This window comes from Barbatula barbatula (assembly GCF_947034865.1).
Source record: "Barbatula barbatula genome assembly, chromosome: 7".
NCBI lineage: Eukaryota > Metazoa > Chordata > Actinopteri > Cypriniformes > Nemacheilidae > Barbatula > Barbatula barbatula.
In genome coordinates this window covers 19,168,989-19,192,692 of record NC_136770.1, presented here as the reverse complement: position 1 = coordinate 19,192,692, position 23,704 = coordinate 19,168,989, and the positions used below count along the sequence as shown (strand labels likewise).

The following is a 23,704-nucleotide window of genomic DNA, read 5'->3' as shown; positions in this document are numbered from 1 at the left end:
ACAGACTTATCCATGGCTGGATGTGTAATCATTTCAAAGCATCTCTCCTTCCAAAAGATGTTATTCCAAATGAAATATGGAAGACAGACAAATAAACATTGAACAGTTTCACAAATAGACAAACTCGTCCACTCATTTAGAGGTAGTTACAAGCATGTGCACAGACAATGTTTTAACACAAACCATACACCGCTGTAAGGATTCCTGAGCAGCTGGAACCAATTGTATTGAAGAAGTCATCGTTTAATAATGGCTTCATGTCCCTGAAAGAACAGTGACTCAAATTTAATGGGAGGAGTACCAGCATGACTCATTCTTTGGCCAAATGAAATATGGCCCACTTGGGAAAGCACTTTGCAAGGGAAGGGTGTGTGTGTATAAATGCTTATGCGACGAGAAACAGAGGAAGAAACTTCAGCAGAGTTTTGGAACTTCACAACTTAAGTGCACAATGTCTCAAGTAAGAGAAAGAAGGCTGTGAACCAAAGACAAATGTTCTGTTTGTTGATATTTCTGTGCTTCTTTCAGCAGGAAGCGGGAGATGAGGGGACGACGAAGAGGCCTGAAGTAAAAGAGGAGGAACTGATTGTTGCGCGGGATAAACTTGCCCATGGGACAGAGGTGAAGAGCAAAACCTTTGAAGTGATGCAGGAATGCGGTAAGTCAAGCAGTAAATGCTAGCAAAAAAACATTTAAAAAGTCATTTAAACAGTCAAACAATGAATCCAAGCTTGTTTGTTTTATCCTTGAACAGAAAGAAATTCTGTGTATATACATGTGTTCTATGTTTCCACTCCATATATAGTAGAGAAGTCAGAACACGCACACATAATTGGTGATGGGAGTTTATTATTAGTTCCCTCTGCTACTTAAACCTTTCTATTTTCTTTTAAATTTATCATTTTATTACCTTTTTAAAAATGATCTCATATATAAATAGTATTTTAAATATTATCTTTTGAAATCTAATTGTTTGCTAAATTAGGATAATAATTTTTTTTTTCAATCATGTCTTTTTGAAAGCATGGCAAATAACACATGAAAGACCATCAATAATTTAAGTTTGTATTTTTTTAGTCCATTTAAACATGTACTTGCTAAAATTGATCACGATAAAATACCCAAAAAATCAATTTGGTTACTGTTTTTTGTTGTCAGAACAAGCTGGGAAAGTCGCTCCATCAGTGTTCAGCAAAGTTCGCTCTGGATCCGAGACGGTTTTTAAAACAACCAGCAAGAGAAAGTGACATCATAGGACCACATACTCAATTCCGTTTTAGTAAAGTATCAAGCTGAAATGATGTGATGTGCATTTCTTAAATATTAAAATGCATTGAGACACTGCATGTGCACTTCAATACACCTGTTGTTTTCTGAAGGTAAAGACTGATCGTCACTATGCACTAATGAAATTACTAGTACTTTTTTATTTGATGTGCATTCCATCAATAATTTTATGAAATGCAGATTCCAGTCATATACTAGAATAGTGCGTTTTATTCTACATGGGTGACATCTTGAAAACACAAGATATAGACTAGAAAGTAATTGAACCACTGATTTTGTTATATTATAATAAAAAATATGTAGCTTTAGGAGATACCCCCTTCCATGTAAAGCGCTTCTAGTACCCAGAAAAGCGCTATATAAATGTAACAAACTATTATTATTATACATGTTTAATTCAATACCATTTGTATTTCACATTGCTATCAAAAAGATTATTTTTCAAACAACAAGTCCTTTTCAAGAACAAACCAAAGACATCAGAAAGAACAACTGAGAACTCATAACAGAAAAAAGTATGGGAGATAAAACTCAAAGAATTAATGTCATCTAAGCAGAAGTTGAAAGACTTAATCTAAGAACAATACAGTAGCCACAATTTTGTCTTTGACAGTGTGGCCATCACACTGTTAAAACTCATGACAAATTGGATTTAAAGAGTCAGTCAAGCAAACAAACGTAGGGCATACAAAGCGAGAGAGAGAGAGCTTGAGTTATTTCATAAACTTGGTGTGCTGGTCTTGTAGAATCTTTGCAGAGGACTTTGCATCATAGAAGAGTTCATTAATTTCTTCGACACTTTCCTTTTCGACGACTTCCTTCCCCTGAACTCGTGCCAGCAGACTGGCAGGGGTCAGCAGCTGTACAGCATATCTGCACGAACAACAAAAAATATTGCAAAAGTTACTAAATCCCTGTGGTGTGAAAACTTAATACATCTCAGTAATTGTAATGTTTTAAAACATAGTTTGATAGTCTATAGAAATGAAGTTAGATGTGCTGTGCATTTATGTATGCATGTTACCTGAGTGTAGTTTTGGTACCAATATCTCCAAGGTGAGATAAAGCCTGTTCACTGATGTTGATGCCCTCGGTCTGTGATCGAATCTTTATGATCTATAGACAGCATGGAAAGCAATTAAAAACATGTACAAATATTTACTCCAATTCTTGTCTCCAATTGTATAGAAAACTGATGCAATAAAATTTAATAGTGACTTAGGTGGTTGTCTATACAATTCTCTTGTTCAAGTTCCAAGAAAGTGAAATGGTTACATGAGGGTGAGCAAATTATAAAATTTGGTGAACTGTGCCTTTAAGAATCACTAAACCGTTGCAGAGAGCACACCTGTTTCATTTCTTGTGGCGTGTACAGCATTGTCCTGATAATCATGACTCGATCTAGTAGATCCAGCGGAATTCCGTGAGGGGAACTGATATCCTCTGTGCCCCTAAAAAAAAAACAGACGTTTGTAACATTTTTTAACAACTGCAAAAGCAAGGCAACTTTAAAATTATTCTGAAACTGCTATTTAAATAACCCACAGTATCAGAAACACACCTGATAAGGCAGTTTCCTCGGTTGGATGCAAACACAACAATGGGAGCGATGGAGCTCTCCAGAGCTCGGTGCAGATAGGTGAAACACTCAATGTCCAGCATGTGAACTTCATCAATAAACAGAACCCCAGGAACCAGCTCTGCCACTCCCTGATCTATGTACTTGTTCACCACCTTATTGATCTCACTTCGCAGTTTATCTGCAAAAATATACATCAACATGCATTTTTGAGTTTAAGAATGATAAATGTGGTCAGTTCATAGAATGATTTCAGGTATACCAGTATAAATAATAAGGTGTAATACCAGTTATTTCTGTCTTTTTGGGCTTCATCAGTTGACCCATCATAGAAAGTATGTCCTGACCTCCCTGGAAAATACCGACACATGCTTACAATTTAAGCATTAATGTCACATTTGAAGTCTGTTTTTAAATGTACACATTATATTAAACACATGAGAAGTGTGTGTGGATACCTGAGGTCTTGCATTAGCGATATCCAGGTCATGAAGTGTAACATCCTGAATAATCTCCTTCTTCTTGTGTACGTCGCCTTTCGGTAATGGCACGTACTCTTCTGCTTCTAAATCGAACTCTGTTGCAAATGTGTCGCATCTACCTTGCCTCTGTAAACCAAAAAAGGGATTACAGCCACACGCATGTGTATTGCAGGAATGTATGTTTGGCTAGCAGCAGGAAGCACAATCTGACTACCGGCCCACCTGCACTGATGAAAGACAACATCCAGGTGGACAGGTGAGAGAGAAATAAAATATGTTTGTACCTTGACTGCCCCACTGTTGGCTTCAATGTAGATAACATCACCGACCTCGACTCTCTCCTTCTGCAGGCTTTCATAGATACTAGGATCCAGCTGCATACACACAGGGCATATTAAATATACACACTGCAAAGTAGTATAATTTCAACCTTCAAACAAGCCATCTGCTCGCATCCTTATCATTGCAATATAAGCATCCATGAAAAGCAAGACACTTTATCTTGCTTACCTTTAACTGTTTGGTGCCCTTTGCTGTCTTCAAACCGATAATGACATGACTCACAGTTTTGCCATAGCCCCCCATTGGGTTCTCAGTCTCGCACGGGGTCAGTTCAGTGACCTCACCTTCATAAACCTCTTTGGTCTCTTTGATACGCAGACCTGCATGGACAATCAAACAAACACCTTAATCAGAAGAATGAATAAAACGTATATAACCAATCGTCTAAGTGTACCATTGTTAATAACTTTTATATAGACTATATACTTATAATTTGTATGGTGTTAACAGGTGTGCTGTCTACCAAATTGGACATGTGTTAGATTTTTCAAGTGATAGTTTACCTATGGCTCTTCTGAAGTTCTCCATCAGCACTTCAGTTTTCTTGATTTCTGATGAATACACTTCACTGCCCACCATAGGACAGAATGGAACCTTATTCCCCAGTTCCTGTGCCATAGCCAATGCTAGAGCAGTCTACAAGTACACAATAAGAACAACAATTAAACAATGACACAGTGACAAGCTCTTATTCTATTGGTGACTACCTGTGAGGCTGTGACTAATGGGATGGAAGCTACTGTATATACCTTTCCAGTTCCAGGTGGTCCTGCAAGTAGAACAGCTCTGCCAGCCATCTTCTTAAGACGAATTAGCTCCACAATGATGCCACAAGCCTAAAAAGCAGAGATGTAAAAAAATATGAGTATCCTTATCTAAAAATAGAATACCTGATTGATTGATTTTAAATAGTGATAAATAGGACTAACAAATAACAATGTCTGGTTACAATCCAATCAAAAGCTATAAATATAGTTTTATAGTGTATTTCTAATGGACTATTATCCATCTATCTATGGATATAATCACATATTCAAACTGCAGTTCTTTACTGGTCAACTTTTGTGATTTTCTATTCTTATTATTTAAGAAATGGACATATGATCTAACATACACACAAAGGCAATGTACGTAATTCTTTATAATCACTAATGTGGTTCCAGTACCTCTCTGGCAGTCTCCTGTCCCACCAGCCCGGACGACGACTGTTTAGCATTACCGGCCTCATCCAGCCCCAATCCCTTTACATGGCTGTGAGAGGCAATGCGTTGCGTCTTCGTTGTGCTTTTCACCTCCTCGATCTTCATGTTTCTTTTAAGTTAATCAAATGCTTATAAACGTGTATGAAAACCCCTTAAGCCTGTCTCAGGAAAAAACGTTGAAATCAAACACAAGAGACCCGCGTTTCCATGTGGGTAACCAAGGCTATTTGAGGAAGTACCGCCTTTACGGCGGTTTGTAGTATTTCTTTGCAACGATTGGTCAACATGCTGAATCTCTGTTAATCCATAGGATAGTTTTATTGTCTGTCAATGGCTTGAGATCACGCCCCTATTACTCATTGTGTCTCTGCATGAAATGATGTACTGAAACAAAGATAACCGATGACGGTTCCACATGATTTATCTTTATAGTTTGGCCCCATAAATAGCTAAACATTTAATTTATATATTGAAACTGAGTTAAGCATAATTATATTTAAGTTTAAAAAACCAAATCAGATGGTTAAATATGTTAATTAAACTTTTGAGGAGAAGTGGAACCTTCGAACGGAGTTGTTTTACGTCAGGGTTTAATTTTTATCAGCGCAGGAAGATCAGCTGTCAAATGTTAGCAAAACTTGTGCTTGCAGTACAAGTAAATATGCTTATCGCGAATTTTAAACACTTAAATCAGAAATAAAGGGTATTGAGCTGAACTCCACAAAATTGAGGAATTATTGAGCTGCTTGAAATTGTGTTGCCGTCAGTTCAAAGTCTGCGCATTCATACTGTTACCCAATAGTCGGGCTGTAGTGATGGCAGATGCAGGTAACAGACCCAAAACGCTCAACTTTAACGTCGGTGTCCTCGGCCATGTGGACAGCGGCAAAACGTCACTTGCTCGGGCATTGAGCAGCACCGCATCCACCGCAGCCTTCGACAAGAACCCTCAGTCCAAAGAGCGGGGCATCACTCTGGATCTCGGGTTCAGTGCGTTTACTGTGCCTTTTCCCGAACACCTGAGTATAAACTGCGAGGAACGAAAATATGACAGTCTACAGTTTACACTGGTGGACTGCCCGGGCCATGCCTCCCTCATACGCACCATCATCGGGGGTGAGTGGGTAAATAAAAAAATGGTATTCATTTAGCTACTTTTATGGGCATAAACGGTTCATTTACGTGCATGTTAAATCACATTATATTCTGTGCACTAGCAGAACATCACAGGTCACTGATACGTTTTAATCCATTAAATGACCAATAACTAACCAACTAGTAGAATAATATGTCAGTAAGTTTTGGACTCTGCCCCGCATCACCACTTGTAGCCAGAAGGTGGAGTAAGTGCTTTCCTAAAATACAACAGTATGTGAACCTTGAAGTCAAAAGAACAAAAAATGTACGTTATGTACATATTATGTATTTCAAAAATGTACCTTGTTTTAATATTGACAGTGTAAGGCCATGTCAGAGATGGGAATAAGTTCAATTAATAATTTAAATACATTTTTATTGTAAAATTATGAGATTTCACAAACAGGTCACAAAAAGACAGTCACACCATGTTGTGATTAGAAAGGGCAATCAAAAAAAGGGCAAACAATGTCTTTGAGGCATTTTGTTAACCTGTAAGTATGTTTTGTTTTTTTGTAGGTGCACAGATCATTGATCTGATGATGTTGGTGGTTGACGTTGTCAAAGGCATGCAAACGCAAACAGCAGAGTGCCTTCTGATAGGCCAGCTCACCTGCTCCAACATGGTGGTCATCCTCAACAAAGTAGACCTGTTGCCTAGTGACAAGAGACAGGGGGCAATTGATAAGATGACCAAGAGGATGCACAAAACTCTTGAGGGCACTAGGTACACACTTTCGAGAACACGTTGAGCTGTTATGTAACTTTGGTACTTGTTCAATTGACTTTGACAGACCATCATGAAAAGAACAGCACAAACCTGCAAAAATTTTAGGTTCAGCTGGTTGAGTAGAATATTATTTCTGGTGAATGATGAAGGGTGTCAAAAACATTCAAAACATACCATATACTTGTAGACGAGCTGTGTCTTTTCAACACCACCCATGCATTGGGTGTTTAGCAAAGCACATTTTATAAACGTTTGCTGCATGTGCTCAGACTTTTTCTTTTTTTAGATTTAAAGGCTGCCCTGTTATTGCTGTGGCAGCTAAACCAGGTGGACCCGAGGCCCCGGATACAGAAGAGGCACAAGGAATCTCTGAACTTATAGAAGTGAGTTAGGGGCGTTATTTTCTCAACAACACATTAATAATAGGGACAGATTCGGTCCAAAAACCCTGCGATCACTTTGACAATCAAAATTATAAATCTAAACAGAAGGTTTTAGTAGCTCAGATGTACAAATGAAGCTGTGACTTAAAATAAGATAGAAACGGATTTAAAATATTAGATGGTTTATAGATTGCTAATTAAATGAAAGCAAATTTGTGACATGGATGATCTAAATCCTTTGTACAAAAATGTCCTTGTTTTCATTGAGTCCCACAGAATGCTTTATTGAACATTCTCAGTTTATGGTGGGCTAATGTTAATGATCAGATTTGTGAAGTTCATCTTTTCAGTCTCGTTTGATGATAATTTAATTTATAAAAAAGTTTGTATTAATTAGAAAAGGCAACTTGTGTTTGTAAAAAAAATAGTGTCTCTGTCTATATGTGATTAGTTGCTGAAGTCCCAGGCGTTCCTTCCTCAAAGAGATCCATCAGGTGCCCTTCTGATGGCAGTAGATCACTGCTTTTCGATCCGTGGCCAGGGAACTGTCATTACCGGCACCATCCTACAAGGGTCTGTCAACGTCAACGATACTGTGGAGATTCCAGCTCTGAAGGTACATTGACATTCATCTACACACAGAGAACTTTGAAAACAGTTTTTTTGAGGAAATGTTTTGAAAAAAGAAGACAAACAATTAAACATTTAATTTCTGATCTTTATTTTCACAGGTAACCCGCAAAGTAAAATCTATCCAGATGTTCCGGAAACCAGTTCCCAGTGCCATGCAAGGAGATCGGGTTGGTGTGTGTGTGACACAGTTTGACCCAAAGCTATTGGAACGAGGTGTAGTATGCACACCAGGTTCATTGCGAACTCTATATGCTGCTGTCATATCCGTCCAAAAAATTGAATACTATCGTGGAGTGCTAAGCAGCCGTGCCAAGTTCCATATCACCGTCGGACACGAAACCATCATGGCGCGTATTTCATTCTTTCATCGAGTGCCTCCAGAGAACCAAAATGGAAAGCAATGCTCAGATTCTTTCTCGTTTGATTTGGAGTTTCACCACTTGGATGAGTATTTGACGTGTCCGGGAGATGGTGAGAGGCAGGAGGTACAGCAATGGGCGTTACTCGAGTTCGAAAGGCCGGTCACGTGTCCGCCACTCTGCTTGGTAATTGGCTCACGACTGGACTCGGATATTCATGGAAACACATGCAGGCTTGCATTTCATGGAAAGTTGTTGGAAGGGTTTGAAGACAAAAACTACACTGAAACAGCGCTGCCGCGACTTAAAATTAGCAAAGACAAGCAGAAGGAAGGAGCAGTAGAACGGGTATGTTTAATTTGTAAAATTATTGCATACATCATATTTGATTTGATTTTCACACATAAATAAGGTTTACATCCAAGTTTCATGTTTTCAATCAACCTATTCTCCTTTGTTAGGTGACAGATGACTACACTGTGATTGGTCGGAACCTGTTTAAGAAGGAGACCAACCTTCAGCTCTTCGTGGGTTTAAAAGTTACACTGTCGACTGGAGAAAATGGGACCATTGAAGGCGGCTTCGGCCAGAGCGGCAAGATCAAAATCCGAATACCAGGTAAACAAGACACACTCTCAAAACACACTACAATGTTCTCATAGAACCGTAGCTAACAGGAAAACAGGAAAAATGATCAGGCCAACGTCAATATTCTTTTTCTTTTTGGTTAGAGGGTCTGAAAGAAGAAACCAAGCAGCTTCTGTCATCTTCCTCTAAGAAGAAGGGAAAGGGTGGGACCAAAAATGAACCATCAAAATCTGAAGAAACCAAGCTTGACTCTCAGCCTGTCACCATTCACCTGAACTTCAAACGTTACGTTTATGACCCCCACAAAAAAATGGTGCAGTCGAAACACTCATGATCTTTCTGGGTGAGATGATTTGAGAATAAATGAAAGGGGACTTTGCAGGAATAATCATGTTCTGAGCAGATGCTTAGTATGATGCTGAGTATATACTAGTATACTAGTAACTCTTGTGTATATTTTCTTTGTGTGAAGAAATATTAGTTTTTTCTTTTAGTTTCATTATTATTTTATGAATGGAATAACTACAATCAACAACAATGAAAAGGGATGTTCCTTCAGTACACACCATCCTATTCAAAGTCATGCTGTCATGCTTATTTGCTAATAAAAGGCTTTATTAGCTTGTGTGTTAGAATTTGTTATAATATCTAAATGAGAGTTTTTAAGCATAGTGGAACAGGTTAGGCAAATTTTTTTGTTTATAGGCAAATATTTATCTGGCAAGTAACATCAGTTGGCCACATTTATAAATATCAGTTTTCCCTTTCTCTTTGTGTGTGTGTCACTGTGTCCGTTCTGAATGTGAAAATGTTTCGCCTTTTTAATCCAATTAAAAAGAAAACACAGAGAAACAAATCAAGAAAAGAGTACCTAAAACAGTCTTTTCATTGTTTGTCATTTTATATTACACATTACAGATTTGCATATCTATTTCTGTTTCATTATGCCAAAAAGTATGGCTTTACTAAAATACTAAATGCCATCTGTACTATACTTCCTTGTTCGTAACCGACGCTGTAGGTAAGTATTGTTAACAGAACTGCAAATAACATTGGACATTTGATACTTTAGGAACCAGCTTTAATTCTCTCATCCACAGTCTTTGACTAACAAATGTGTGTCACAGGTTCATTTATTGTATTTACAGTTTTGAAACTGGTTACTATTAACTGACTCTAACGGCCATGTTTTTAGAAATTTGGGTTTGATCTAGTAAACTTAATCTTGACATTCCCAAAATTTTAAATTCTATAAGAATGTAATAGCACCGGATTTCTGCCCAGCATAAAGATGCATAACTTGTGTTGAACCGAGGCCGTGAGCTTTATCTGGATATGATTTGGAAATATTGAAATGTTATTTCAGTTCACCATCTTTATTTAAATACCACCGAGAAAAGTGATATGTCTGATATCTGCCCCTATTTGATTTGGCTGTATAATATCTTTCCTATTCTATCATTCTCAATAGCTTCATATTTGTCCGTCACATTTGTCCCTTTCCAATGCAATTTGCATTCAAGATTTAAAGAATGACTTAATCTTCATGTCTCAACACTCCATAATTTTTACTTGTGTCATTCCTAACCCGTATGACTATCTTCTACAGATCACAAAATATATTTTGAAGAACGGTAATCAAACAGCATTGGCCCCACAGACTTTAATTGTATGGACACAAAATTCTTCTTAAAATGTATTTTGCTAAAATTTGTTATTTTGGGTTCCACAGAAAAAAGAGAGTCATATGCATGTTTTGATATGAGGGTAACAAATAATAGGATTTAAAACAGGACAGACATTATATTTGGGGAAACAATTTCTTTAAAGCTGTGCTTTAAGTTTTACTCAATTACATTTTACTGAAATAAGTTTTAGTGCGCAAACTGAACACTGTGAACTAACATAAACTGGAAGAATATGGCAATATATTTGAATTTTGCCGTTATAAACTAGAACGACGTGGTCTGTAGATCGACTGACCTCTTCACCTTTCTGAGGATCAAAAGTTCATTGCATGTGTGGTTTTTACTACGCATTAGTATTAATGAAGTTGAGTTCCGTCTCTTTCCTGCTGTAATTAATGAGAGAAACGAAACACTCTGTTAAACGCTGTAGGCGTCAGAACCCTGTGTGTGTGGAACATAACGTGAAGGCTTTCATGCCAAATTCAGCCCACTAGGTGTTTGTGACGTTTCGATTCCTGACATTTTTAAATACACAACACACACAGTCTCGCTCTCGTTTTCCCTGCAGTGACTCCGATAGTAATCTCAGTTTTTTATTTTGTGTGTATGTGCCTGTGTACTAGCCTTTGATATGACAGCTTGAGTCTGTTAACCTCTCTAATCAGGGTCCTTCATCAGAGAGGTCTTTTAGAGTGCCTGCTTAAAATTCATAAACGAATTGAAAGAGTAGAGGAAGAGAAAAAAGAACAGAAGGGGAAAAGGAAATAAAAAAAACATGATTTCCCAGGAGTTAGAAACTGCAGATTGTCTAGTTTCCTGACCCCTGGACCTGCACTGATCTTGAGATAGAGACCAAATAGGGGGTGAAGTCACGCTCAGTGTTTGAATTTCCCCAAACGTTAATGTTATCCGCTTCATCTGCACGGCCTGTTGGCATTCGTGTGTGTGTGTGAGTTTGGTTTTTGAGAGTTGAAATTGACTTTCTTTGAACTCTGAATTGTTACCTTAAAGAGCAGTCGTTCTTTGACTCTCTCGCTCCCTTAACGTATTTGCCAAACTTTAGTGTAAATCTAGATACTGCAATACCAATTTCATGTACTGTATGTAGAGGGCAGTAGTACCCCCAGAGTCAAGTAATCATTTGCTATGGCAAGAATCACTGACTAATGTGAGTCCTGAGGTTTAGGGAAGAAATCTCTAACCCTATGTATAAAACTGGTTTGTAACATATTTTACACTGTTTGTTATAGATGGGAATGGTAACACAGATTGTGCTGCTTGTTGAGCATGGGGTGGATGATAAAGTGCTTATAGTAATCCCATACATGTATTTGAAGGAGGGCCTTGAACCATGAATTTGGAACCATATACCTTGAAGACATGTAAGTGGACTATTTTGATTTAGGACAATGAGCTAACATTTATCAAAGTGGGTTTGATCCCAGGGGAATGTAATAAGAAACAAATGTATAGGATAATGCCATGTAAGTCTGCCAAATGCGTAAATGTAAATGTAAAATAATCAATACTGGGTTGTTTTAACGCATTGTTGGTCAATGTTCTTGGTCATTTAAGAATAAACACATTTATTTGTCTTTTTACAACAGTTGTACGTGTTTTCTGCCTCAAACAGACCAAACTTTGATCAATTAACTGTATAAACAGTTTATGTTGTGTGCATTTGTACCGGTTTGCTATGGTGTCATGCACTAACATTTCAACATTGAACACACAAACCTCAACCAAGATAAAAATAAAAAACATCATATACATTCTGATACCTTTTGTCCAAAAACTTGATAATCTAAGTCCAGTCAACAAAATAATCTTTGTTAGAAACATGTTTAGACTAATTTTGTTTAGTAAATGCAAAACAATCAATTGACTCCTTTAACTAAAAATGCAATGTTCAAGTTACTTATTTATCTTTGTAAGATGAACATTTTGGAAGTTGGATTTTTTACAGTGTTGCGCTGCTAATGGCATGCCCTGACACTTCAGCTAAACAAAAAAATTTTTTCTGGGATATCAATAAATCAATCAATCACAATGTGTGATTGAGCAGTCATCAATCCATCTATAAATCAATAGGTTACTGTTAAAGAATCTCTACTAATTTAATCAAAAAGAGCTTTTAGTCAGGTCTACTTGTGTCCTTTCTCTTGATTTAATGGGAAAACTTCAGTGAATTATACAAACAAAAACAACATAATATAGCTAATTGCAGTTTCATACTTTATGTTAGTAATGCTGATTGTTTGTCAGAAGTCTCAGGTTCACTTTTGTAGAAATTGTAATATACTTTTAACAGCTTTTCTGTAGATCGTGGCAATATCGACTCCAAGGTTGTGGGTTAGATCCTCAGGGAAATGCGTATGCTTTATAGCTTCAAGTCACTTTGGATAAAAGTGTCTCCCAATTTGAAATATTTTATTTAGATCTTATTAAAGTCTGAAATGGAAGTGATTTCAGGCTGAGATATTGTAGGCTCATATATCATGTTTCCCTGTGAGGTAAAGTCTCTTCACAGAGTCATAAAGTAACACCGTCAGTTATAGCATAGAGGTACACTTCCAACACAAAAACCACAGTCATGTAACACATTCATTCAAAAGGTGTTTTGTTCAGATCCATTACCCCCTTTCCATCCTTTCTTCCAATGCATTTTATCGCTGTCGCTCCTTTGTACTTTGTTACCTATTCTATAAAATTGCTTTGTACGGGTCTTTATGTCCATACAACCTTTAGCCCACACCTTCTTTTCTCTTGTTTCCCTGTTCCTCACATTTCTTTCAGGTCAGGCTTCTTCACAGCAGCTTTGCGATGTGGCTTATATTACACATGTATTTTTTCTGGCTTGTCTTGTGTAGGAGAATTTGCTCATGTATTGGACAGTAAAACATTGATAAAAGTACGATACAACAATCGTAAAGTCTAATAGAATTTTGATTTTAAAGGTGATTTAATGGGTAACTGGTGTTCTCCGTGTCTACACCGGACGTGACTGCCGTGACGCAACACGACAAAAGACACGCATTAGAACCCATTATAATTTAAACACTGGATGCGACAAACCCATTAAGAAAAAGTAGGTTGTCATGTCATGTCGAGTCTGGTGTCACAGTGATAGGTACATCAGTTACACAGCATATTGCTTTGTTAACAGCCATGTCAGCAATATCAAAAAGCAGTGATGTTTAAGGATTAATAATGTATAGTTTCTAATAATCCTTAAACAAGTGAGCCAGTTCGCTGCCCAGAACCAGGGAACGCTGCCCAGCTGCCAGAGAGTGCTGCCCAGCCGCCAGGGAACGCTTGTCCAACACCTAGTCTTGCTCAGTCGGCACTCCAGCCAGCGACTCAGCCGGCCTTCCAGCAGGCTACTCAGCCGGCCTTCCCGCCGGTGACTCAGCCAGCCTTCCCGCTGGTGACTCAGCCTGTCCCGCAGGTGGCTCAACCTTGTCCCGACGACGCCCAGCCTTGCCCAGCCTGCAGCCCAGTCGGTATTACCCCAGCTTCCCCAGCCATGTCTTTCCCTTCCTGTCCTGCCAGTCCTCACCCCTCCAAGAAAGGCCCCCATACCACACATAGATCTTCCTGCCCCTCCCCTCCGCCCCGCTTTAGGAAGCAGGCACCTGTACCTCCTAAGTTCCCCCTGTCCCGCCCAAGTTTTGTCTCCCCAAGTTTCCCCTGCCCATTCCCCCTCCCCCGCTCATTAATATTTATTCTGTTTTCCAACCCATTCTTCCTCTTTTCCTGGTTGTGGTACATGTTGGTCTTTTCCTGTTAGTGTGCTCCCTTGGAGAATGTCTGGGTCATGATAATGTCAGACCCATGTGTTTTTTGGGGGGAAAAATGGCATGGCATTGTTTTGGTTTTGTCATGGCATGCTCTCTCACTGGTGTCACGTCTTTTGGCCCGCCCCTTGTTTCCTGGTTAGCGTCCCATTAGTGTTTCATTCCCCTCACCTCCCATGATCTTCCTGCTAGTTTCAATTCGTTTTTGATTCTTGTCACTGTCCCTGTTCAATCTTTCCTTGTTATCATTTCCCGATACCTAGTTCCAGTTCCCTTTGTCCCGTGTCGGTCCATTGTTTACCTTCCTCGTCTTTTCGCTCGTGTCTTGTGGATACCCTTGTTCCTGTGGATGACTCTGTTCCTTATTACCCTTCCCCTGTCATGTTCTGGATGTATTATTTGATCCGTGAACATTGTTTGTTTTGTCCTCCTTGTGGGAAGTTTTTGTTTGTATTGTTTTAGTGATCGTGTTTTTCCCATTGTGGGTTTTTTGTTTTGCATTTATTCAAGTTTTTCTGTTAACCCTTCGTCTGCCTTTGTCTGGGTTCTACCTCACCTCCCCTGACATTTCCGAACTCTAGGAAGTAAAATTTTTCATCTTCCAAAACTCCTCATCCAATCAGAATTCAGTGTTGTTTTTCGTTGAGAGAAATTGTGTGATCGTTTTAACGTTTTTTATTTCCAAATGGGTTGATAAGTGTTAAAGATTGTAGCTCTTGCTCTCAAGTTTTCATTCAATTGTTTGAGAGTGAATCAACCTGTCAATTTACATTTAGTGATCAGTTCGCTGACATGAGTGACAAGCACTTCAATATATATCAGTGGAGCAAAAAAGGGAATTACAGAGGTCATTCTGTTTCCGTTTAGGTCACACACATCCCCTGTCAGATTCAACAGACCAATTAGATGATGCGGTAAAAGCCTCCCACATCCTTTACTAAAGAAACTAACCATATTAGCAGGCTCTCCATCTTATCTTTAAGCGATAAACAGGCAGCTATTAGATTACAGCTATTAAATTAGAAACAGTCTCTAAACAAACAATTACCTAATTGTAAGTGTGGGACTTGTAAAGGGGGATAATGTATATTCAAGAATTGTCTATTCTGTACGCTCTGTTCATATTGTCTAGTTTACTTTTCTAAATGTTTATGACTGGCAGTGAGCATTCGTAATAGTAAAATGGACAATAGAGCAAAAATCAGATACCAACTCCACATTTCTCTCTCTCTCTCTTTCTCTCTCTTGCAGCCTGTTTCACCTTACACACATACATTGGATTCTGAACATATACCGCCCTAAATCAAATGTCATTTAGTTAGAACAGAGCCGTTTTTAAGAAGAGAATGTGTGTATAAGGTTAAAAGGCATTTGGGTTTCAATATGTATACTAATTACAGTTGATGTTGTAATTGCCCAGCTGTCACTCAATACAGCTCTCGGGTTACTGTAATGACTGCTATTCTACCCATGAGCCTCTGAGCTTTTTCAATCACAAAAATTAAAAAACAATAGCAGATTACTGAAGGAGCCGCTGAGTTGGTGTACTGCAAAGAAGTGTGTGTGAAATAGATTTTTTAAATACCATCATATTTATTTATTTATTTCGTTCTCTCACTCTCTCTCTCTCTCTCTCTCTCTCTCTCTCTCCACAGTTTACAAATATTTGACAGTCAGCCAGCCTTATCTTAAATCTATATCCGGCCTGTTCTCTGCCAGGTCTCTTTTTTGTCATTTTTGCTTCAAAACTAACCTTGACTGTGTCAACTATATGCAAGCTCTCAAAGTTTGATGTTAACATGAATTTAGTGGTTTTGAATGTCTTATATTTTTTGCTCTCGGTGTTGTCGCATTCCTCAGTTAAATAATATTTAGGGCTTTGTAATTTGTCATTCATATACTACTTTGTAGAGTTATAATACTTTAGTTAGTTTAAAGGAATAGTTCACCCAAAATGTCATCATTTACTCACCTTCTTGTCTAAACTTCTGTGACTTTCTTCTGCAGAACACAAATAAAGATATTTTAAAGAATGTTGTTAACCGAATAGCGATGGCACCCATTCGCTTGCATTTGTTTGTCTACAAGTGAATGGGTACCGCCGATATTCGGTTACCAACATTCTTCAAACTATCTTCTTTTGTGTTTTGCCGAAGAAAGAAAGTAATTGAGGTTTGGAATGACAAGAGGGAAAATGTTCATTTTTGTGTGAACCATCACTCTAAGTGAGTATCTGTGCATTTACCGCTATAGCCAGATATCCTCGCCGGCCTACTTTCCTGCCTCTTGGGTTTCCCTCAGGACAAAACCAAAATGGAAAATAAAAGAGAGGGTAGGGAGAGAGAGAGAAGCAAACAGATCTGTTACCCTTTTCCATGAGTATGGCAGTAAAACACATACTGTAGACTGTACACTGACACACACACCTCCACCTCTGCACAAACTGTCCCTGGAGAGAGGAACTGAGCGCTCACAGTTGGTGTTTGTCAAATAAGGGATTGTTAGAAGACAGAGGATGAATGAATTTACCCGCTAAACAGAAAGATTAGGAAGAAAGAGTAAAAGGAGTTGAATGGTGCCCGGCCTGTGTTGGATAAAATAGTTCTGTTGTGTCCCAAATTAAAAAAAAAATGTTTTGTAAATACATCAGTTAAGTCAGATCTACAAAACATAGTATGCCTATATGGTTATTTTAGCCTCTAAATTAATTAAGAAAATGAACAGGGTTTTTTTTAATAGTAAAGGTGTAGTAACCTTGGGTTTTGGTGGATTAATTAGCTTTTCCACAGTTTTACAAACACCATGGTTAAACTACAACGATCGTAGCAAGGCCGTGGTTAATTAGAGGTTGACATGGTTTATGCGGAGCCATGTTTCCCTTTAGTTTATTTGTAATAAAACCGTGGTTCATTTTCATAAAAGAGGCAAAAGCAAAAAGTAAAAAATAAATAATTTATGTAGATTTTGTGTGTTTGTATCTTCACTACATAGTTCTCCCAAAAATAAAAATTCTGTCAACATTTACTCACTCTCTTGTCATTTCAAACCTGCATTACTATCTTTCTTCTGCAGTACAAATGAAGATATTTTGAAGAATGTTGGTTACCGAACCCGTTGACTTAACAAAACTTGGTTATGTGTCTATACAATAGAAGTGAATGGGTACCACCAATGTTTGGTTACCAATATCCTTAATATTTTGTGTTCTGCAGAAGAAAGAAATTCATACAGGTTTTAATAGCCAGCAAGTAAATGATGACAAAACTTTCATTTTTGGTAGAACTTTAAGGGATTTTTGAGTGACTTTGGAGTTTGTTCTGGCTTATCATAGACTTCTGTATTTTTAGAAGCACACACAATTAGAAAAAATATTATTGTTGTTTTCTCATGTTTGGTAAATGGTGTTAGTCTACTTAAAAGAAAAATATGCTAGTATACACACAACATTTACACATTATGGAGAAAAATACAAATATGTATTTCAATTAATGTGTCCCTGGGTATGTTGCCATTGTTAGTACCATGCACAACTATTTAAGGTATGCAAAACTGTGAAAGGTTGCTCTTATAACGACCTTTAACCCAAACCCTAAAGACTTTCTCTGCTCTTGTATTTTTATCTCATCTCTGGGTTTCCTCTAGTCTCTCTAGACTCCTGCTCTTCGTTCGCTGCTTTGGTCCAGTCAGCACGATGATAAGGTCTTTGACTGTGAGTCGTGCAACCTTGAATAGAGCCCCGCGTGGGTGATTGTTTTTAGATCTTGGTTGTATAATCACCTCTCATTAATAGTTACCTTTTTTAAATAAGGCAACATGTCATACAATATTAACATATTTAAATTCTTTATTAAACAGAGCGTTACACAGTAAGTACACAGTAAAAGTGTGTTGTGTGCACAGTTTAGTGAGAACAGGAATAGTTTACCAGTTGTTATGCAAGTTGATAATATCATATAACACTTGAAAGTAAGAACAAAGAAATAAATAAATTAAAGCAATCATTATATAATTACAAGTGGTATATTGAAAGTCTTGCAAACTTTGTTTTTATATTATGATCTTTAAAACGCAGGAGTTGAAGCCGTAGGCAAAAATACTCTCCTCCGTTTTGTCTTCACAGTTACAAAGATACAGTGCACCCTCAGTAGTGAGGTGTTGGAGTTTTCAGCCAGGAAAAAAAGTTGTTATACAGGTGATTTTTAGTTTGATTATATTTACTATTAATCGATAACTTGCTAATTTATTACATTTGATGTACTAGTCAAATATGTTGTCTTAGAATACATTTCAGTAATTGACATAATAAAGTGCTAATTTTTTGTTTTTCTTCAATGAATATAGAATTTGAATATCAAGTTTTGAATGACCTCGAAACTGATTTTTTTTATCAAAACATACCATGTCTTTCAGTCAGTCACAACTTTCCCTCTTATTACGTTTTCTACAGGAGATGTGTTGCAACTGGGGACAATGCGAAATCCAAGCACAAGAAAGCAGTGGTTTATTATAATTTGAATATATCTTCATTAAGTATGATGTTGGATCTTTCTCTTAGCCTATGGCAGGGACTAAGTGTGACTAAATGCATGATGTAATTCTATAGGCAGGGTCATATTAAAGGGGTGGGGCATGTTGACCATGTGGCTTAATGGTTTATTTTGCACACAATTGTCAAATTGTTGAAGGTCCCCTTTCCTTTTCTTAGGTCTGCTAGACATTTTCCTATTGCGGGTCTGAATCCCATCTTTCTTCATAGTTAGGGGACGGTTCACCTGAATGCACATAGAGGAAATATGAGAGAAAATACAGCATTTGTAGAGTCGTTACAAACAACACTGCACAAGTGCAAAGTGCCAAGGTGAGATTAAATAGATAAATAGATAATAAACATTGACTCACATTGTGTAGTTTGTAGTATAGACCGCAGGCATTACACACAGGTTCCCCTTTGGCATTACGTCTCCAAAGTGTGGTTGTGCCAGTCTGGCAGTTTGCACAACAGGTGCCTGCTCTCCTGGAGGCTGACTAAATTATAAAGTCCACAAAATATAGTTCAAATCAAATCACTGTCTGCTGTGATTTGTTAACATAAGGAAGAAAAACATTCAAATAATGAATCCTGCAGTGCAGAATTGTGGTACATATAAAAAAGAGTTTGTTTGTTTGAGTGCAATATTGAATATAAATATTAAATGAAATATAATGTTAAAATGTTAATAAAAAGGGTAATTGTATAGTAAGTGAAAAAAACTATTAAAATATAAAAAATAAGAGATATTTAATAGACTGTTTAAAATGTTTCGATGTATTAGCCTATAGACATTAAGACAAATATTAAAACATGATAAAGGAAGGAGGAAGCCGCGGTAAAAGACCGCAATAGCAATAGCATGAACTTTTTAAAGAAAATGTAGCTTTCTGGTTTAAATGATTTCTGGTTTCAAACAGGGAGAAATGAGGACAGTTTCGCATTCACGCAAGACAAAAATTCACTGCGTTTCCTGTTAATGTCTGTCCAGTGTTCAGTAGCCTAATGTGAAATAGACTCTCCACATACCAAAGCAAAACAAAGAAACCAACCGCGAACGGAAGCGTTGTTGGGATTCGCGAAGCTATCGGTACCGGGCAGACATCCTGCCACGGAAACAAATTGACCGACCTGTCTCTGCACGCGCTCTCCAAATATACGACGTGTACCTGAGACCCGTAGCTATAGTCAGCCTAAAATTTACAGCTAATGCGCAAAGTATGGAGTAAGGTCAGGTTGATTTATTATGCGTTTTCCTTATTTTTTAATTCTGTAAATGTTTAAAATGTTAGGTTTCATACTAAAGCCCTTAAAAACGTCTATACAAGTGACGTTTTGTGTAAAAATTTAATAAATTAAGACGAAGAAACAAGGGGTTGGGGTTCATATTTTAGGCTGTTTGTTTTCTTTTTCTCTTGCACGAGCTTTAATGGCTTATTAATGAATAATTGTTATAATAGTTATTATTTGTTATTTATAAAATAAAAATAATTATGTTTAGTGCCAGAATATCGCAGATGTTTTACTAGAGTAGACCTATTAAATGTATTAAATGACAAATTGATATCTACCAATCAGAATGCAATCAACGTAACACATTTGTTCTTACACATGGTCGTAGATGTTTTTTAATAAGAATAATAATAAAAATAGTTGACACAAAAATATACATAATGAAATAACCAAATTTAATGATCTGCCACGTGTTGGCCTATACGAAGAATAAAATAGGTAGGCCTAGGCCCTATCCGATTTCTGCTAAGGTTTAAACTTAATATTTTTGCTAATGAATTCTGATTCATTACCTGCTGCTTAGGCCAGATAACAGGGCCATGAAAACTACAATGGTCCATTACACACACCCAGTCTCTCTTTCTCACATCTCTTCATTCTTTTCTTCCAGTGCATTCTTGTTTAATATTAAAATGGTTAATGGTGTCTAGTTTAATAAGCCGTGTTCTTAATTGACATTTGGACCATCCGCTTTTAACAAAGAAGAACATACCTTTATCAGATTGCTCTCTGGAAAAGTGTGTGTACAGGTGAAATGTGTAGGCCTACTTACCATTCGGCGCTTGGGTCTGATAAGTGGTCGGTTCTGTCCATTCATCTTGTGGTAAAGTCCACATGCATTGCACAGGTAATGACCAGTCCCATCCCTTCGCCACAGAGGAGTTGACGTAGCTCCACAGTTTACGCACTCACGCCCTTCCGGCACACATGCAAAAAATGAGAAGAAGAAATACAAACTTCAACAACTTATTCATGCTGAGGGGGAATGAATGTGGTAATGCGGTGGTGCACAGGAACATTATGACACCGTAATCTGTTTTCTAAAGAATTTAAAAGGTTGAAGTGCAGTTGACAGCATGTCAAGATTATGCAACACATATGCAGAACTGCTTCAGAGACATCAGAAACATAATTACGAATTGAGGTGAGCTCGAGGCGTTTCCTCATAGCAATCGAGTCAGTTCCAAAAACGGGTACCAAAAGGTTTACACTTTTTACTAGCATAATGAGGTTATGCAATAATGTAATATTTTACATTAGTGTTCATATTAGTGTTTCTAATTATGTTGCAATAGTTAATATTGGTTATTTATCAGCTGCTCCATAAAATTACATTTTCAATATTATTACTCAGTAGGCTACTTAATGTAATCGCACTGTTAACTGTGAGTGTGCCCCCAATTGTTTACCGACAGCAGATGTTAGAGCTAGACACTTAGCATCTGACGGTGTGGGTTTCTCTGTTGTTGTGAACTATGAACTTTGAGGTTACCTGAGAAAGCGCGGCTTTTGCTTTTGCATCTTGGCGTGTTGCTCGGACAGGACCCGTGCAGACTTCTGGAATAAAACACACTGCCGGGGTACTCGTGCGCTCCAGATAAAGCATAATCGGAGTATGAGGGAATATGTGTCGTTGTCTGCCCCAGATTGCCGCGTATCGGGCTTGAGCACTTCATTCCGTCAACGAAATGGAAGTGGTACTTTCCAGTGTCTCTTATAGCAGCAGCGCACGCATGGTCAGGGGAAGCGTCTTTGGGTGGAGTGGGGGGCAGGCAGTACATTTGTGGGCTGCAGCGTTGCGTCATTGACAGGCATGGCATCGAACCTGGAGCAGACGTGCTACTACCCGGGTATAGACTGTTTTCAACGCCTGTTGAATGAAGAACCGCTTTTCCCTGGTGCCCGGCGGCCCATGTGCTGTGTTGGTCCGATTTGCTGTTCTCCGGTATCGGAAGACCTTGGGTATGGATAATGTGGGGTCGACACATTGACCCACCAGTAAGCCGAGCTTTCAAAAAAAACCAAAGTTAGTGTTAATTTTCATTGCTACCCGTTGCAATATTGTTGTAGTCTACAGTATTTCCGAATCTACTGTTTCTGTCTGCGCTATTACGCGAAATGCCCAAGAACACAAATTAACCAAAAATTTGAACACCAGCCAAATTTCGAAATGTTATTTTTGTTTGATCAGATTAGTTATTTAAATTGTTTATTTTCTTATTTTTATAATAGGCCTATATTGTCTAAAACGAAGTTAACGTTTAGTGTTTGATGGAAAACTGGGATATATTTCACATTCACCTCAAGATAACAATGTGCGTAAATGCAACAACTATGCAAAATGTAAATAAAATCCAAACCTGCATGCAAGTCCTTCACGTCAAATGTATGCAGTAATAACGAAAATATTTTACTGTTGTTGTATCAATTTGCTTTAGCCATCAATGTTTTTAAGTTTACATTATCATAGTAAAGTGAAAGTGACACCCGGACCAGTGGGCAGCTATCGCAGTGGCGTCCGGGGTGCATGTAGGTGCCTTGCTCAAGGGCACCTCAGTCGTTACCCGCCGGCCCTGAGTTTCGAACCGGCAACCTTCTGGTCACGTGTCAATATATATATATATATATATATATATATATATATATATATATTACAGGGCAGTGGCCTAATGGTTAGAGAGTCGGACTCGTATATATATATAATACTATCAAATGTAAACCAAATATATGAAATATTAATTTATTGTATAATTATATTAAATAACATATATTCTTACAATATATGAATATGATTTTTTTGCAAATGATTCTGACACAAATAGAAATTAAATGCAATGGAGAGCATTCAATTCAATATGTAACATTGCTAAATTTAAGTAAAACCTACTGACACCTGCTAAAACTCTAATGAAAATCCCACAAATAGAATATCCCAGGCCTACTCACCATGTGTCTGGCTGTAGGACATTCGTCCACGAGTGTGAGAGTGAGCTCCGTGCGTGTGATAATAGTGGTTTCCTTGAGAGTCCAAATGATCGAGAAATACATCCATCTCATCTGGTGGTACTAAAGCAGCACTTGACTCCATATATCCAGAACCATGATGTCCTAAACCGACGTGTGGAGTCACTGAATCTGCGGTTCCCATTAAGGCTGAATGGTGACCGTGCATCATCCACCAGGGTTCCGACGGGAGCTCCATCTGTATGTAGTCCCTGTTGTTTAGGATGTATAGTCCTGTGCGTTTAAACGGTTTAAATAACCTTTCGAGTTATTCCAAGATTATCCGGTGTGGAAGCTTTTCCAAAAGTTTTTTCCTAAATTATTTTCCTGCACTTATTCTCTTCACCTGCTGTTAAATTTGCTATACACATTTTAGTACATTCTGAGAGCGACATCAATTTTATCACATTAAAAAAGAACCCAAGAAAACGCGTGTTTGTTGCGTGACCGGTGTCACTGATGGCGCCACTCCACACCTGCAAGAAGCGCACGAGCTATGCTCGGAAAGATAATGATCTCGCGCGTGCAAATACCAAGCTGTGTATCTCATGTATTTGTGCTGATACAGATTTTAAAACAGACAACTTCATGTATGCGACCATATCCTGTAAATTGATGGAAAAAAGGGTGAAAAAAGTTGCCCAAACTGACCCTTTATCTTGTCATTTCATGG

At 37.9% G+C, this 23,704-nt stretch overlaps 4 protein-coding genes across 5 annotated transcripts; 2 read left to right on the top strand and 2 right to left on the bottom strand.

The window, feature by feature from the left end:
* The first annotated feature begins 343 nt into the window (after positions 1–343).
* On the top strand, positions 344–2,506 carry mustn1a (musculoskeletal, embryonic nuclear protein 1a). 2 transcript variants are annotated; one of them, XM_079459787.1, is made up of 3 exons: positions 344–460; positions 529–658; positions 1,159–2,506. In XM_079459787.1, exons 1-3 carry the CDS (start codon positions 452–454, stop codon positions 1,245–1,247), a joined length of 228 nt encoding a protein of 75 aa, XP_079315913.1. In that variant the 5' UTR covers positions 344–451; the 3' UTR covers positions 1,248–2,506. The 2 variants fall into 2 exon arrangements, with proteins under 2 accessions (XP_079315913.1, XP_079315914.1); XM_079459788.1 differs by having other exon boundaries at positions 345–460; positions 532–658; positions 1,159–1,298.
* On the bottom strand, positions 1,409–5,995 carry ruvbl1 (RuvB-like AAA ATPase 1). Its single transcript, XM_079459786.1, has 11 exons — positions 4,857–5,995; positions 4,440–4,526; positions 4,194–4,326; positions 3,859–4,010; positions 3,633–3,722; positions 3,325–3,474; positions 3,154–3,217; positions 2,849–3,047; positions 2,636–2,738; positions 2,312–2,403; positions 1,409–2,160 (listed from the first exon to the last, which is right to left on the bottom strand). The coding sequence occupies exons 1-11, from the start codon at positions 4,995–4,997 to the stop codon at positions 2,001–2,003; spliced, it is 1,371 nt and encodes a 456-aa protein (XP_079315912.1). The 5' UTR covers positions 4,998–5,995; the 3' UTR covers positions 1,409–2,000.
* eefsec (eukaryotic elongation factor, selenocysteine-tRNA-specific) lies at positions 5,478–9,604 on the top strand. Its single transcript, XM_079459783.1, has 7 exons — positions 5,478–6,008; positions 6,549–6,756; positions 7,046–7,142; positions 7,594–7,758; positions 7,874–8,482; positions 8,596–8,752; positions 8,866–9,604. The coding sequence occupies exons 1-7, from the start codon at positions 5,708–5,710 to the stop codon at positions 9,054–9,056; spliced, it is 1,728 nt and encodes a 575-aa protein (XP_079315909.1). The 5' UTR covers positions 5,478–5,707; the 3' UTR covers positions 9,057–9,604.
* Positions 9,605–18,027: 8,423 nt separating this feature from the next.
* gata2b (GATA binding protein 2b) lies at positions 18,028–23,230 on the bottom strand (the record flags this gene model as incomplete). Its single annotated transcript, XM_079460666.1, has 5 exons — positions 18,028–18,979; positions 19,107–19,232; positions 20,801–20,943; positions 21,521–22,036; positions 22,975–23,230. 5 exons carry the CDS (start codon positions 23,228–23,230, stop codon positions 18,776–18,778), a joined length of 1,245 nt encoding a protein of 414 aa, XP_079316792.1. The 3' UTR covers positions 18,028–18,775.
* Positions 23,231–23,704: the final 474 nt, after the last annotated feature.